Source organism: Emys orbicularis, chromosome 19 (assembly GCF_028017835.1).
Source record: "Emys orbicularis isolate rEmyOrb1 chromosome 19, rEmyOrb1.hap1, whole genome shotgun sequence".
In the NCBI taxonomy this organism is placed as follows: domain Eukaryota; kingdom Metazoa; phylum Chordata; order Testudines; family Emydidae; genus Emys; species Emys orbicularis.
Window position 1 is genome coordinate 23,714,878 of NC_088701.1, and position 12,984 is coordinate 23,727,861.

A 12,984-nucleotide genomic window follows, 5' to 3' on the forward strand; every position below is an offset into this window, starting at 1 on the left:
CAGCCCCATGAGCCGGGGGCTATGGGGAACTTGGAAACCCAGGTAGAGTGAGGAAGGGATTTGGCAGTGGCAGAGCTGGGAAGAGAACCCAGGAGTCCTGGCTCCAGCCCCCCCACTCTGTCAGGCACCCTTTCTCCCCTCCCAAGCTGCGCGATGGGTCTCTGGCATTGATTCAACGTATCAAGTCCCCCAAGCTGTGCCTGCTGTGGGGGGAGGGGAACGCAGGGCCTGACTCCTGACCTGGGCTTGCCCCTTGTCCCCACATCCCCACTCTGACACCCTCCTCTCTGCCTTCCTGCCAGGTACATTAACCACTCGTGCGCCCCGAACTGTGTGGCTGAGGTCGTGACCTTCGACAAGGAAGATAAGATTATCATCATCTCCAGCCGCCGGATTCCCAAAGGGGAGGAGGTAGGGGACAGGGTGTGCTCCCAGCCTGGCCTAGGGGCTCCTGGCGTGGGGTTAGTGCTGCCTCCTGGCTCAGCCCCTGCCCCGCAGGTCACCCTGCCCGGCCCCCAGCAGCACCCTCCTGCTGTTCCTCTGAACAGAACTAGGATCTGCCCCCCCACCGCGTGCCAGCCTCACAGGCTCGGCCCTGAGCTGTTCAGAGCATTGGGAGAGCGCCGGCCCCGCAATCAAAGCAGAGTCTGGGCGGGCCAGGAGGGGGTAGGGCTACACCAGGCCCCCTCCTCCCGCAGATGTGCTAGGAGGGGGGCTGCAGGGGTGATGTGGCTCGGCAGCTGGTGGCGTGACTGCCAGGGCATTGCTGGCTGTGTGACTCTGCCCCTCTCGCCCCCAGCTGACCTACGACTACCAGTTTGACTTTGAAGACGATCAGCATAAGATCCCCTGCCACTGCGGAGCCTGGAACTGCAGGAAATGGATGAACTAGCCGCCACGGGGTCACCAGTCGCAGGCAGCCCCTGCTGCAAGGAGGCCTCTGCTGCGGGTTCTCCTCCCCCTTTGCCATGCTGGGGGCGGGGGAAGCAGAGATGGCGTAGGGGAAACGGCCCCATCTGGAACCCAGGAAGCGAGGTTGGTGCAGGTGGGTCAGCCGGGGCCACTTTCGGTTCCAAAGGCGAGGTGGCTCCAGGGGGCGCCGGTCCTCGCTCACACCCATCGGATGCTGTCCACCTAACTTCCACAGGGAGGGCGTATTGAAAAGACCAGGGACCTCGGTTCTCTCCCTAGCCACTCCAGCCCTGCGCGCCTCGGCCCTGGGCCTCTGCTGGCCGGGCGCTGCTCTCCCCGAGTGGGTGGCCGCAGCGCCATGAGTGGAACTGATGAACTGGCAACTCAGGGTTTTCTTTGTTTTGTTTTGCGAGGAGGGCAGGGCCTGTGGCACCAACAAAACCTGCTCTGTCCACCTTGCTCATTGTAAATAACTGGACGGATGCGGGGCGATCGGGGTGCTCCAGCTCGGAGTCCGGGGCGGGGCGGCCGAGGTATCGGACCCACGGGGAGCTCAGATCCAGTCTGTTTTTTTTTTTTTTTTTTTTTTTAAACGAATAATATTTGCTCGCTAACTTACCAAGGTAACAGAGACTCCTTGAGCTTGACAATCCCAAACCTCCCAGCCCGGCTCTCTGGAGACAGCCAGAGCTCGCTTGGGCTTCGGTTTATTTCTTGTTCTGTCAACGAAAGCACCGTGAGCATGTGAAGGAGGCACCAGCTGCCGGAGCAGAGCTGGGGAGAGCCGCGTGCAGAAAAGGGCTCCCCCCCCCCCCCCATGGACACAAGGAGCCTCTGCACCCAAACCTACCTCATTTTAAGTGTTAGATTCTGCTGTTTTCAATGTGACCCTCCCTCCGAGCCTGACCACGCGCAACCTTCCTAGTTCCCAATGAGAACTAGTGGCAGTGGGCGGAGCCTGGGGCCAAGGGAGATTGTAGCCTTGAGCTCTGACCTGGTTCTGCCTGGAAGGAGAGACCATAAAATATCCCAGGATCCCCTCCCCCCACCTGTGGGCCCCGCCCGGTTGGGTGCACAGGAGTGTTCCTGGCGACTCCCCCACCCTGCACAAAGCTGGGCACCCTGCTGCCAGCCGAGGGGCAGGGCCCAGGAGCGGTGGGGGTTCGGGGCTTTAATTAGAATGTGCCAAGACCCTGGCCTTGCTTCCACCCACCTTCCCAGCACAGCACAGCGTGGCGGGGAGACCAGGCGTTTGGGTTTGGGGGAGCCTCGCTTCAGGCTGAGTTTGCTGCTGCTGCCATACTCCTGAGTCTGGGGGTGGGGCAGGGGGCCCTGCCTGAGCCACTCTGCTCCCCCACTACCCAGCTCCCCTTTCACTACCAGAACTGCTGCTCTAGGCTGGCCTGAGGAGGCTGTCTGTGTCTGTAATGTCGGCATGGTATGGGGGGTATTTATCTATTTATACCTTAGCTTGTAGATAGTAGAACCTTGGGGGCGCTGTGCTTGGCTGAGATTTTGGACTGTGGGGGAGGGGAGATCTCGGGGGGAGGGCGGGGGGGACATGTTCCATAACTCAACTGGGGGGAGCAAACATCCTCCCTGCTCTTGTCTCCATTGTTAAATAGAAACCCCGTACGTGACAGGGTCCAGGAGCCTCCTGCCACGCGTGGGCTCCCTGGGGAGGGGAGGGGAGTGGTGACTTTACAAACCAGGCCCCACTTCTCCCCCTGCCACAGCACCCTATTGCTGATGGTTAAATGCTCATCCGGGAGGGACCTTCTAAGACTGCTGTAAACCAGATGGGGCTGGAGGTCCTGTGCTCGCCGCCCCTTTCCATTAAACTGTATCGTTTGACATCTCTTAACGCACAAAGGCATGACACCCCCACCCCCTCGGGGATGGCACAGGGAATGGCACAGTTGTGAGGAAAGAAGCAGAAACAAACTCCTGACCTGCTCTCCCATGCCACAGCTGCCTGGCTCAGCTGAGGAGGGTTCTCTTTTGTATTAAAGTTCCTTCCTCTCCTGGGGCGGGAGAGGGAATTCAATGAAGTGAGATTATTTTGGGGGGAGTGAAATCTGGGGAGGGGGCCCCAGGGCATTTTATGTTTTTAAATCAAAAGATTTCAAGTGAGAGAGAAGAACTGTCGCGTTTTTAAAAAGCTGCTTCTGCAACTATTCAAAGCTGCAAAAGGTTTAAAATGAAATGTTAAAACTCGGGGTGAGGGCAGGGAATAATAAAATAAAAAATATACACAAAATTTAAATTTAAAACTGTAAATAAAATGGGAGCTGTGTAGAGAGAAAAAAACGTTTTTACCAATAATAAAACCACTGGATGTTATTTTAAAATAAAGATGTGTGAGAGAGAAAAAGCCAGTATAACTTTTGTTTTGTTTTTTCCATTAACTTGGAAGGCTGTAAAGTGTATAAAATAAAAATTTTAAAAATTACTACAAAAAAATGGTTACAGCTGGGCAAGAGTAAAGCAAATAACAGAATAGAGCAGGTTGTATGACTTTTTAGACTATGGTTAGAGTATAAAATAGTCCTGTAGATTTTAGCTGGGGCGGGGGGAAAACCTATACAGTTTTTAATTTTTATATAAACTATAATCCAGTCCCAGAGCTGACCTTTGATTTTTTTTTTAAAAGTTCTCTGCTTGTAAATTCGCATTCAAAGCCTTGTCCAATACTTCTGTTTGTTTACAGTTGCAGATATTATATTTTAAGTTTTACCTTTTATGATCCTGAAATAACCATTTATTATTTTGTTGGGTTTTTTTTAAAAAATAAAGTTTAAAATAAAACTATGGCAAGCGTGGACTCTGTGAGGAATCTTCCTTTGTGTTTGGGGTTTTATTTTGTGTGTGTATCCTGTGCAGCGAGGTTGTCCTTCGGGACAAAGAAAAGAAGGGGGGGGGGGGGGGGAATAAAATTATTCCTTTTTTAAGAAAAACGAAGCTGAACTTGTCTGTGGCATGTTTTGTATTGGATACAGTTTGGAAATGTATATAATTTATGTTCCGAGAGGCAAAGAGCGAGTTCAAAGTTTGCTTCTCTGAGTTTGTTTTTAAAGGAAAAAAATAAAAGTGCATTTTAAATACTGGGTGATCCTGGACTTCCGCTGGTGGTTTCTTTGTGGGGGTCCCGGGTCCCCCCCCCCCCCCCCGTTTAAAGGCAGCTCCAGGTCCCCGCTCAGGCGGTGCAGGCCGCGCGCCCGGGTCTGGGGGCGGGGAGTTCGCTCGGCTTAGAGCAGAGACCGAGCGTGGAACCCCCTCCCCCCTCCCCTTCTAATGACCGGAAGGGACGTTCAGGCTCCGCTGGGGGTCAAAGGTCACTGGGTTCAGGGGTTATTTTATCAGCCGGGTTCCTCCCCGCGTCTACTTCCGGTCACATGACCTCTGATGGCGGAAGCGGCTGAAGTAGATCCGGGCGGAAGTGAAGCGGCCCCGGCTCCGGCTCCGGCCCCGCCCGCTGCTGCCCCCGGGTGCTCGGCGGCAGCGAGACGAGCCGCGGCTATGGAGGCGGTAAGAGCCCGGCCGGGGCCCCGGGGAGGGGGGAGGTCCCCGGAGCGGCATCCCCCGTCGGTCCGCGTGGGGAGCCCCACCCGGATCGGGCCCCGCGCCCCTTGCCCCCCCGGATCGGGCCCCGCCCCCCCCCCCCCACATCGGTCCCCGCGCCCCTTGGCCCCCCGGATCGGGCCCCGCGCCCCTTGCCCCCCCGGATCGGTCCCCGCGCCCCCCCCCCGATCGGTCCCCGCGGGCCCCCCCCCCCACATCGGTCCCCGCGCCCCTTGGCCCCCCCGGATCGGGCCCGCGGCCCCCCCCCGGATCGGGCCCCCCCTTTCTCCCCTTTGGCTGATGCCCCAGAGACTGGCCCCCCCGGGGATGCGTCACCCCATTAATGCTCCTTGCAGTGAGGGTGGCTGTGGGGTCCCCTATAACGGGAGGTGATTCTCCGGGTGCCAGGCGCGGTGCCCGGCGTCGGTCAGTGCTGCTCCTCGGGGTGCAAACCTGCCCCCCCCCCCCCCGGTGTCTCCCGCCTGCTCCGGGCCCAGACCCTGGCGTGAGCCGCCAACGGCGCCTGCACCGAGCCCGGGCACCTGATGCCCTGGACAGGCCGCGCCAGCGGGAACAGAGCCAGACGGGGCTGGGGGGCGAGAGCGAAATGCCCAATGCCCCAGGCCAGGCCGGCGCCGCGCCCGGGTGAGTGGCACCCCGTGTCCCTCATCGGCACCAACCCGAGAGTCAGGCTGGCCCGGGGCCAGGTCACCTGGAAGATGGTTTTCCCAGAGGAGGTGGCAGGTGAGCAGGGCTTTCTCTGTGGCCCGATGGCGCCCTGACCAGCTGGGTGCCCCCTGCCAGCCTGGCCTGCGGCCTCCTCTCCCTGGCGCGTGAGCAGTGACCTTTCCTGCCCAAAGCCCGTTTCTTATTTATATCCTGGGAGCGCTCTCTGTCCCATGGCTCCAGCTCTGCCTGCCTGTGCCCGCGTAGCCCTGCCAGGGAGCTGGGGGGCCCCTCTCTGGGGCTACAGCCCAGACCCACGTCCTGGGCATGGATTCCTCTGGGCTGTGCGCAGGCAGGGGGCTGCTCCTCTGGAGGGCATCCCGCACCCCAGGGCTCTGTTCCCTTCCAGCTCGGTGGTGTGAGCTCCGTGCCCAGCCCGGCCTGCGCCCAGATCCCCCATTTCCTCCTCCCGGGCCTTTGCTGTGCTGAGCCCCGGGCTGGGGACTCTGGTGTGTCTCCGGCCAGCTCCCTCGCTGCCCCAGCCGAGACACTGATGCATGCTGCAGCCTGGAAGGGGGTCTGCCAGGCTCTGGGGGCTCTTGGCCTGGAAATAGCATTCAGGGCTTGGCTGACTGCGGTCCCTGCCCACCTGCTCTGTGAGCGCCCGAGGGGTTGAAATCCCCGCCCAGGGCAGCTAGTGGAGGTTGGAGGCCAGAGGACCGGGTGGTATTTGCTCCCAGCCCTGCTGCTTGGCTCTAGGCACAGACCTGCCTGCATGGGGCAGTCCTGTCCCCTGGGATGTGCTGGGGGAGCACCTTGTAACTGGCCAGGCCAGGCTCCCCCATGCGCCCCGCAGCCATGCTTCTCTGCAGCAGAGAGGCCGGGGGGTGTTGCTGAATCTGGGTGCTGGGGCAGCGCCCGCGGGCCAGTGCTGTCAGCGTTTCAGGAAGGCTGCAGGATGCCCGGCCTAAAGGGACAGAGCTCCCAGATTAGGGCTGTGTTGGGGAGTCCAGCCAGGCGACCGTCCCTGGGGGTTTAGTGGGATTGTGGTTGGGGTGCCAGGCCTGGTGGCAGTGGCCGTGGTGGGATGAGCTGCGGGGACTCAGCCTGGTTCCTGCAGGAGAAATGTCCCCGTGGTCTCCATGCTGGGATGAGGCTGGATCTGGGACTGGCCCCACACCTTGGCCGGCTGGCTCTCAGGCTCCCTCTGCCGCAATGGTTCATCCAACGGCCCGGCGTGGCCACCAGGGTCTGTCAAGGTGCTAGGCTTGTGTCCTGGGCACAGGCCGGCTGGGGCCTCTCTGCCCCCTCCATCGCCCCTTCTCTTCCTGAACTGGGGGCAGGATTCTCCCTCCCTGTCCCGAGCACTGGGGCAGTGTTGCTGCGTGCGGGTAACCAGCTGCCGGGCTCTGCCGCAGAGGTGGCTGCCTGTCGGAGGCGGGTGCAGTTTGCAAAGCGCGCTGAGAGAAGTTGAGATGAAAGAGAAGTGGTCGCTCCCTCGTAGCAGCCGGAGCTTCCTCGAGAGCCAGGCCAGCCCTGGGCCAGAGCCAGGTTCCCTCTCTGAAAAGGAAAGTGAAAAGTGCGGCTTGGCTTTCGCTTCCTCTCGGCAGCTCCCTGGCTGAGGCGGCCTTGCAGCTTGACGGATGGTTATGGCCCCAGCCGCCCCACGTAGAAACCCAGCACTGCTCATGATTTGCACTAGGGAAGGAGCGGGTTAGAGCAGGGGCTGGGAGCCGGGACTCCTGGGTTCTTTTCTCACCCGGCTCTGCCTCACTGTGGGCAAGTCACTTCCCTGCTCAGCTGGGCCCAGGCATCGCTGCTGGGGCCGGCGGGAGACTGGCTGGGTGGGGTGGGATTTCCCCTGGGAATGGGCAGGGGAAGGAAACCCGCTGCCCTGCCTCGTGCGCACCGTGGGGCGGGCAGCCCCAGGCACAGCGCAGAGAGAGGGGCACAGCACAGCTGCGTGTGGGGCAGGGGGACTTTACAAATGATTTCTTAAAGAGGTTTTTTAAGGTGCTGCCGGGGAGTGAGGGGTGGCCCGCAGAGTGGGGAGGGAGTTACCTGCAGGGCCAGGGGGGGTGCCCACTCTATGGGGGGGGTTGCCCACAGGAGCAGGGCCGGGGGGGGGTTACCCGCAGAGTGGGGAGGGGGTTACCCGCAGGGCGGGGGGGGTGCCTGCTGTGTGTGTGTGGGGGGTTGCCTGCAGAGTGGGGAGGGGGTTACCCGCAGGGCCAGGGGGGGTGCCCACTCTGTGGGGGGAGGTTGCCCACAGGAGCAGGGCCGGGGGGGGTTACCCGCAGAGTGGGGAGGGGGTTACCCACAGGGCGGGGGGGTGCCTGCTGTATGTGTGTGTGGGGGGGGGTTGCCTGCAGAGTGGGGAGGGGGTTACCTGCGGGGCGGGGGAGTGGTGCCCACAGGAGCAGGGCTGGGGTGGGGGCGGTGTTGCCTGCAGAGTGGGGAGGGGGTTACCCGCAGGGCGGGGGGGGGGGTGCCTGCTGTGTGTGTGTGGGGAGGGGTGCCTGCAGCAGCCGGGCTGCCATGGTCCTTTCCCAAAGCAGTGAGTCCGTGTTACGGGGCGGGAGAGCAGCCCCTCTTATATCCAGTGTCCCCTGTGGCTTCTCCTCTTCCCAGCAGCTGCTCTGCTCTGGGGGCCGGTCTCGTCTCGGGGGCACAGCGCTGTGGGTGGCCGGGGAGTCTCTGATTTCTGTCTGTCTGCAGGGCCCGGTTCCGGAGAGAGTTGCTGAGAAGTGCCCCCTGGCGCCGGAAGGTGAGGGCTGGGCCGGGGCCGCCCGGTGCCTCAGACAGGAAGGGGTGTCGGTCCAGTCCCCTGCGCTGTGTTAGCTAGGCCAGCCCTAGCAGGGGTTTGTCCAGCCTCCCGGGACGGAGAACGATTTATCACCCTCCTCTGCCAGCCCCGACCCTGTTCTCAGCCCCCCGGCTCCTCTTCCCCAGGGTTTCAGCCTGTCCTCGCGGCTCCCTCGCCGCGCGGCGCCCAGTGCTGGGGGAGCCTGAGCTGGGCACGGGCTGCAGGGGCCATGCAGGGGAGGGGGCATGCGCCCAGACTGGGAGCAAGAGCTGCTCCCGGGAACAGGACTCCCATGACCCCCCAGACCTTCCCCTCTGCACTCCCGGCTCTTCCCCCCAACACACACCCTGGGGGCACAGCCAGAGCAGGCCCCTGTGCTCCCCTCCCCCAGCCCCGTGACGGCGCCTTCTCCCCCCAGACGTGGAGCCCAGCAGCGGGGTGTACTCCTGCTTCATGAAGTCCCATCGCTGCTATGACCTGATCCCCACCAGCTCCAAGCTGGTCGTCTTCGACACCTCCCTGCAGGTGGGTGCTCCGCGGGGTGCGCACGAGACTGGCGCTGGCTACGTGTTTGCCCACACCCCAGGGTGGGTCCCCCACGGCACATATGGGCTCACCCTGGGGGGCAGGAGGCCCCGAGACTGGCTTCCCTGGGCACGGCCCCCAGTGCTGGCTGCTCCAGCCCCCTGGCTGCACAGGGTGCCCCATTCCCACAACCTCCCCTGCCCCCCACCCCCCGGGAGCTCTGACCAGCACTGCCCCCCCGGGTCTGACATGCGTCTGTGTTGGGCTGCAGGTGAAGAAAGCCTTCTTCGCGCTGGTCACCAACGGCGTGCGGGCCGCCCCGCTCTGGGACAGCAAGAAGCAAAGCTTTGTGGGTAAGTCGGGGTCAGCGCGAGGGGCGCGCTGGGGGCCAGAAGGACCCTGGGGATCGGGCTGCCCGGAGGCTCCTTGCCCCGCTCACTTGTCCTCTCCCCTCCAGGGATGCTGACCATCACTGACTTCATCAACATCCTCCATCGCTACTACAAGTCGGCCATGGTAAGGACGGGCATATGCACCCCCGGCGCCAGAGATGGGTACCCACCCTGGCTCCATGGGGATGCATGGGCCCCGGCCCCGGCCCCGGCCAGCTTCGTTCCCGTGGGGCTGAGAGTTTTAACCGAGCCCCCAGCAATGGCCCCACCACCACCAGGGTCATGCCCCTCGTTCCTGGGCGTCTGGCCCTGCTGGGCATGTTAGTGCTGGGGTCTCTGCCCCCCCCCCCTGGGATGCAGCCCCCAAGCCCTGCTCGGGCCGACTGCTGAGATGACTGAGGCTAACTCCCCTCCCCCCGGCGTCTAGGTTCAAATCTACGAGCTGGAGGAGCATAAAATCGAAACGTGGCGAGGTAAGGGGAGGTGGGGTGTTTGGGCGGGTGTGGGGGCAGGGTGTTTGGGGGGGGGGGCGGGAGCGGGGTGTTTGGGGGGTGAGGATGAAGGAGAAGGGGGGAACACTGTGTGGGGGAGGTGCAGTGGTGCCAGGCAGGGGGAGCTGAGGGGCACCGTGCCAAGGGGGGGGGCTGGGATCCCCTGGGCTCTGCAGAACCCCCTGTGCCAAGGGCAGAGCTGGACTGTCTCCGACTGGAGCCAAAAGCTGCCCCAGGCCCCACGGTGCCCCCCTCCCTTGGCTGGGACCCAGCCTGCGCTGTGAGCCCCGCTCGGTGTCTCGCTGAGTGCGTCTCCTCTCCCCCACAGAGGTGTATCTGCAAGACTCCTTCAAACCGCTGGTCTGCATCTCCCCCAATGCCAGGTAAGAGCTGAGCTGCTGGCCGCCCGGCTCGCTGGGGGCTCCCCGTGCCCTCTGGGAAAGGGGGCGGTGGGGGACTATTTACCTGCATCGCCCTAGCACCCGACAGCCCAGGCCTGGCCCAAGACCCTGTGGGGGGGGGACCCCAAGTTCTGTGGGGGCTGGGCCGCTCTGGTCACAGGCTCTGGGGCTGCCGAGAGAGCCTGCACCAGCCACTGGCCTTCCCCACCCTCGCTGGGAGGAGAACCCAGGAGTCCGGGGGGCTCTGCCCCTGCTCGGGGCGCCTGTCTACCCCGCCCCCGTCTGTCTCGCAGCCTCTTCGACGCCGTCTCCTCGCTGATCCAGAACAAGATCCACCGGCTGCCCGTCATCGACCCGGACTCGGGGAACACCCTCTACATCCTCACGCACAAACGCATCCTCAAGTTCCTCAAGCTGTTCGTAAGTCCTGCCCGCCGGGGTCCCTGTGGGGCCTCGGGGTGGGGGCGGCGTAATCCGCCCACTTGCTGCCCTGGCTCAGGCGCCCCACAGCGGGAACACGCCCCGCCCCGGCTGCCATGTGGACGGCAGGCCAGACGCCCCCACCCGGCGCCAAGGAACAGCTGCATCTGCCCCGCTCGGCCCGAGGCGGTGCTGCCCAGCCCCTGCCGTCGGGCCGAGAAGGTGGTTAGCTCCGCTCTCCACTGGCTGCAGGGGTCCCCCCCGCCCCTCCCCACTGTGACCCCCCCCCCCCCCCCCCCCGTATTCCCTGCAGATAACGGAGGTCCCGAAGCCGGAATTCATGGCCAAAACCCTGGAGCAGCTGAAGATCGGCACCTACGCCAACATCGCCCTGGTGCGCCCCAACACGCCGCTCTACGTGGCGTTGGGCATCTTCGTGCAGCACCGTGTCTCCGCCCTGCCCGTGGTGGACGAGTCAGGTGAGGGGGGGAGAACAGGGCGTGTCTCCGTATCTCCCCCGGGCGACAGGCCCAGAGCCGCCCCCCCCTTAAGCAGGAGGGTGGGGGCTCCTGGGGCTGCGGCTCATTCCTCGGCACGTGGCTCTGGACTGGACTGCCTGCGAGCTCCCCGGGGGGCCATGCCAAGCTGAGACCCCCCCCATGCAGAGCCAGAGGCCCCCCAGGGCAGCGTGCTGGACAGGAACACGCCGATCCCGAGCCGCGGCTCCAAACCAGAGCTTTGTCTGCACAGCTGGGCTCCTGCTTCCCGCGCTCCCACATCCCTCTCCCACGCTCGGCTCCCAGCACAGGCCCCCAGAGGGCCCCGGCCCCGTCTCACCAGCCCCTCCCCTCCTCTGTCTCAGGTCGGGTCGTGGACATTTACTCCAAGTTTGACGTCATTGTGAGTACCGTCCCCAGTGCAGAGCTTGGGGGAGGAGCTGGGGGGGTGGGGGGGTATCAGCGCCGGCTGGTGGGATGGGGGGTACCTGTGCTGGCTGGTGGGATGGGGGAGGAGCTGAGGGGAGGATGGGGGGGTACCTGCACCGGCTGGTGGGATGGGGGAGGAGCTGCGGGGGAGGGGGGAGAATGGGGAGCACCTGCGCCGGCTGGTGGGATTGGGGGGGAGGGGGGGGTACCTGTGCTGGCTGGTGGGATGGGGGAGGAGCTGAGGGGGGGATGGGGGGGTACCTGCACTGGCTGGTGGGATGGGAGAGGAGCTGCGGGGGAGGGGGGAGAATGGGGGGCACCTGCGCCGGCTGGTGGGATGGGGGAGGAGCTGGGGGGTACCTGGGCCGGCTGGTGGGACTGGGTGCTCTCCCCACTTGGCCCGTGGGTGCCACACACAGACCCCCCTGGGGCGTTGCCCAGGGGTGGCTGTCGCTGCTGGGCTTGGCGGAGGTCAGCCCCACCGGGGGGCAGGTTGCTGTGGGGCGCAGTGAGCAGCAGGCGGGGTTTGCTCTGGGGCCAGCGAGTGCAGCTCCCCCGTTCACCCCCCCGTCCCCAGAACCTGGCAGCCGAGAAGACGTACAACAACCTGGACGTGACGGTGACGCAGGCGTTGCAGCATCGCTCGCAGTACTTCGAGGGGGTGCTGAAGTGCTACAAACACGAGACCCTGAACACCATCATCAACCGCCTGGTGGAGGCCGAGGTAACCTCCCCCCGCGAGGCCCTTCCTACCCCCGTGCCCCCCCGGAGCCCTCCATGCCCCACGGGGCCCCCCCTATCCCCCCATGGGGCTCCCCATGCCCCAAGGGGCTCCTCCTATCCCCCTATGGCCCTCAGAGCCTCCCATGCCCCCCCCATGCCCTGCGGGGCCCCTCCCATCCCCCCATGGGCCTCGGAGCCTCCCATGGCCCCCCCCATGCCCCCCTGGAGCCCCTCCTACTCCCCCATGCCCCCCTGGAGCCCCCAATGCCCCGCGGGGCCCCTCCTATCCCGCCATGGCCCCCCCATGCCCTGCGGGGCCCCTATCCCCCATGCCCTGCGGGGCCCCTCCTATCCCCCCATGGTCCCCGGAGCCTCCCATGGCCCCCGTATGCCCTGCGGGGCCCCTCCCATCCCCCCATGGCCCTCGGAGCTTCCCATGGCCCCCTCATGCCCCTAGGGCCCCTCCTATCCCCCATGCCCCCTCGGAGCCACCAATGGCCCCCCTCATGGTCCCCGGAGCCTCCCATGGCCCCCCTTGCCCCTCCTATCCCCCCATGGCCCCCAGAGCTTCCCATGGCCCCCCCATGCCCTGCAGGGCCCCTCCCATCCCCCCATGGCCCCCCGGAGCCCTCCATGGGGCCCCTCCCATTCCCCCATGGCCCCCCCTGCTCTGTGGGGGCCCCTCCTATCCCCCATGGCCCCCAGAGCCTCCCATGGCCCCCCCATGCCCTGCGGGGCCCCTCCCATCCCCCCGGAGCCCCCCATGGCCCCCCATGCCCCATGGGGCCCCTCCTACCCCCCATGACCCCCCGTGCCCTGCAGGACCCCTCATGGGGCCCCTCCCTGTAAACCCCCCGGGGACGGACACAATCCAACCCAGTGGGGACGATTCTTCCCTCCCAGTCAGCCTGGCCCCCGGGCACTAGCATTAGCCAATCCCACCCCACCCTGCCCACGGCTCCGCCTCCCCCCAAACCACAGTGTCAGTGCTGGGGGGTCCAATCTCCCTTGGGCTGCAGGGCCCCTGCCTGACTGCGCTCTGTCTGTCTGCCGCAGGTCCACAGGCTGGTGGTGGTGGACGAGAAGGAAGTGGTGAAGGGCATTGTCTCCCTCTCTGACATCCTGCAGGCGCTGGTGCTCCCGGGCGGGCCCTGGCCCTGA

General features: G+C 64.3%; 2 protein-coding genes across 2 annotated transcripts in view; both read left to right on the forward strand.

Annotated features, from left to right (window-relative positions):
- The window catches only part of LOC135891664 (histone-lysine N-methyltransferase 2D-like), a 31,979-nt gene extending 31,087 nt beyond the window's left edge, over positions 1-892 (forward strand). The window contains exons 43-44 of the mRNA XM_065419279.1: positions 303-411; positions 800-892. Of these exons, the coding sequence (XP_065275351.1) occupies positions 303-411; positions 800-892 (202 nt within the window). The remainder of the gene's footprint in view (positions 1-302; positions 412-799) is intronic.
- Positions 893-4,421: 3,529 nt separating this feature from the next.
- PRKAG1 (protein kinase AMP-activated non-catalytic subunit gamma 1) lies at positions 4,422-12,984 on the forward strand. The gene is made up of 12 exons (XM_065419127.1): positions 4,422-4,440; positions 7,858-7,906; positions 8,364-8,470; positions 8,742-8,823; positions 8,928-8,986; positions 9,290-9,335; positions 9,682-9,736; positions 10,048-10,174; positions 10,488-10,653; positions 11,037-11,074; positions 11,678-11,824; positions 12,880-12,984. Exons 1-12 carry the CDS (start codon positions 4,432-4,434, stop codon positions 12,982-12,984), a joined length of 990 nt encoding a protein of 329 aa, XP_065275199.1. The 5' UTR covers positions 4,422-4,431.

Bases quoted from the DNA above. Each gene is read 5' to 3' on its own strand.
- PRKAG1 (XM_065419127.1), top strand. The intron at 8,471-8,741 runs GTGGGTGCTCCG...GTTGGGCTGCAG, and splicing joins TCTTCGACACCTCCCTGCAG to GTGAAGAAAGCCTTCTTCGC. The intron at 8,987-9,289 runs GTAAGGACGGGC...CCCGGCGTCTAG, and splicing joins GCTACTACAAGTCGGCCATG to GTTCAAATCTACGAGCTGGA.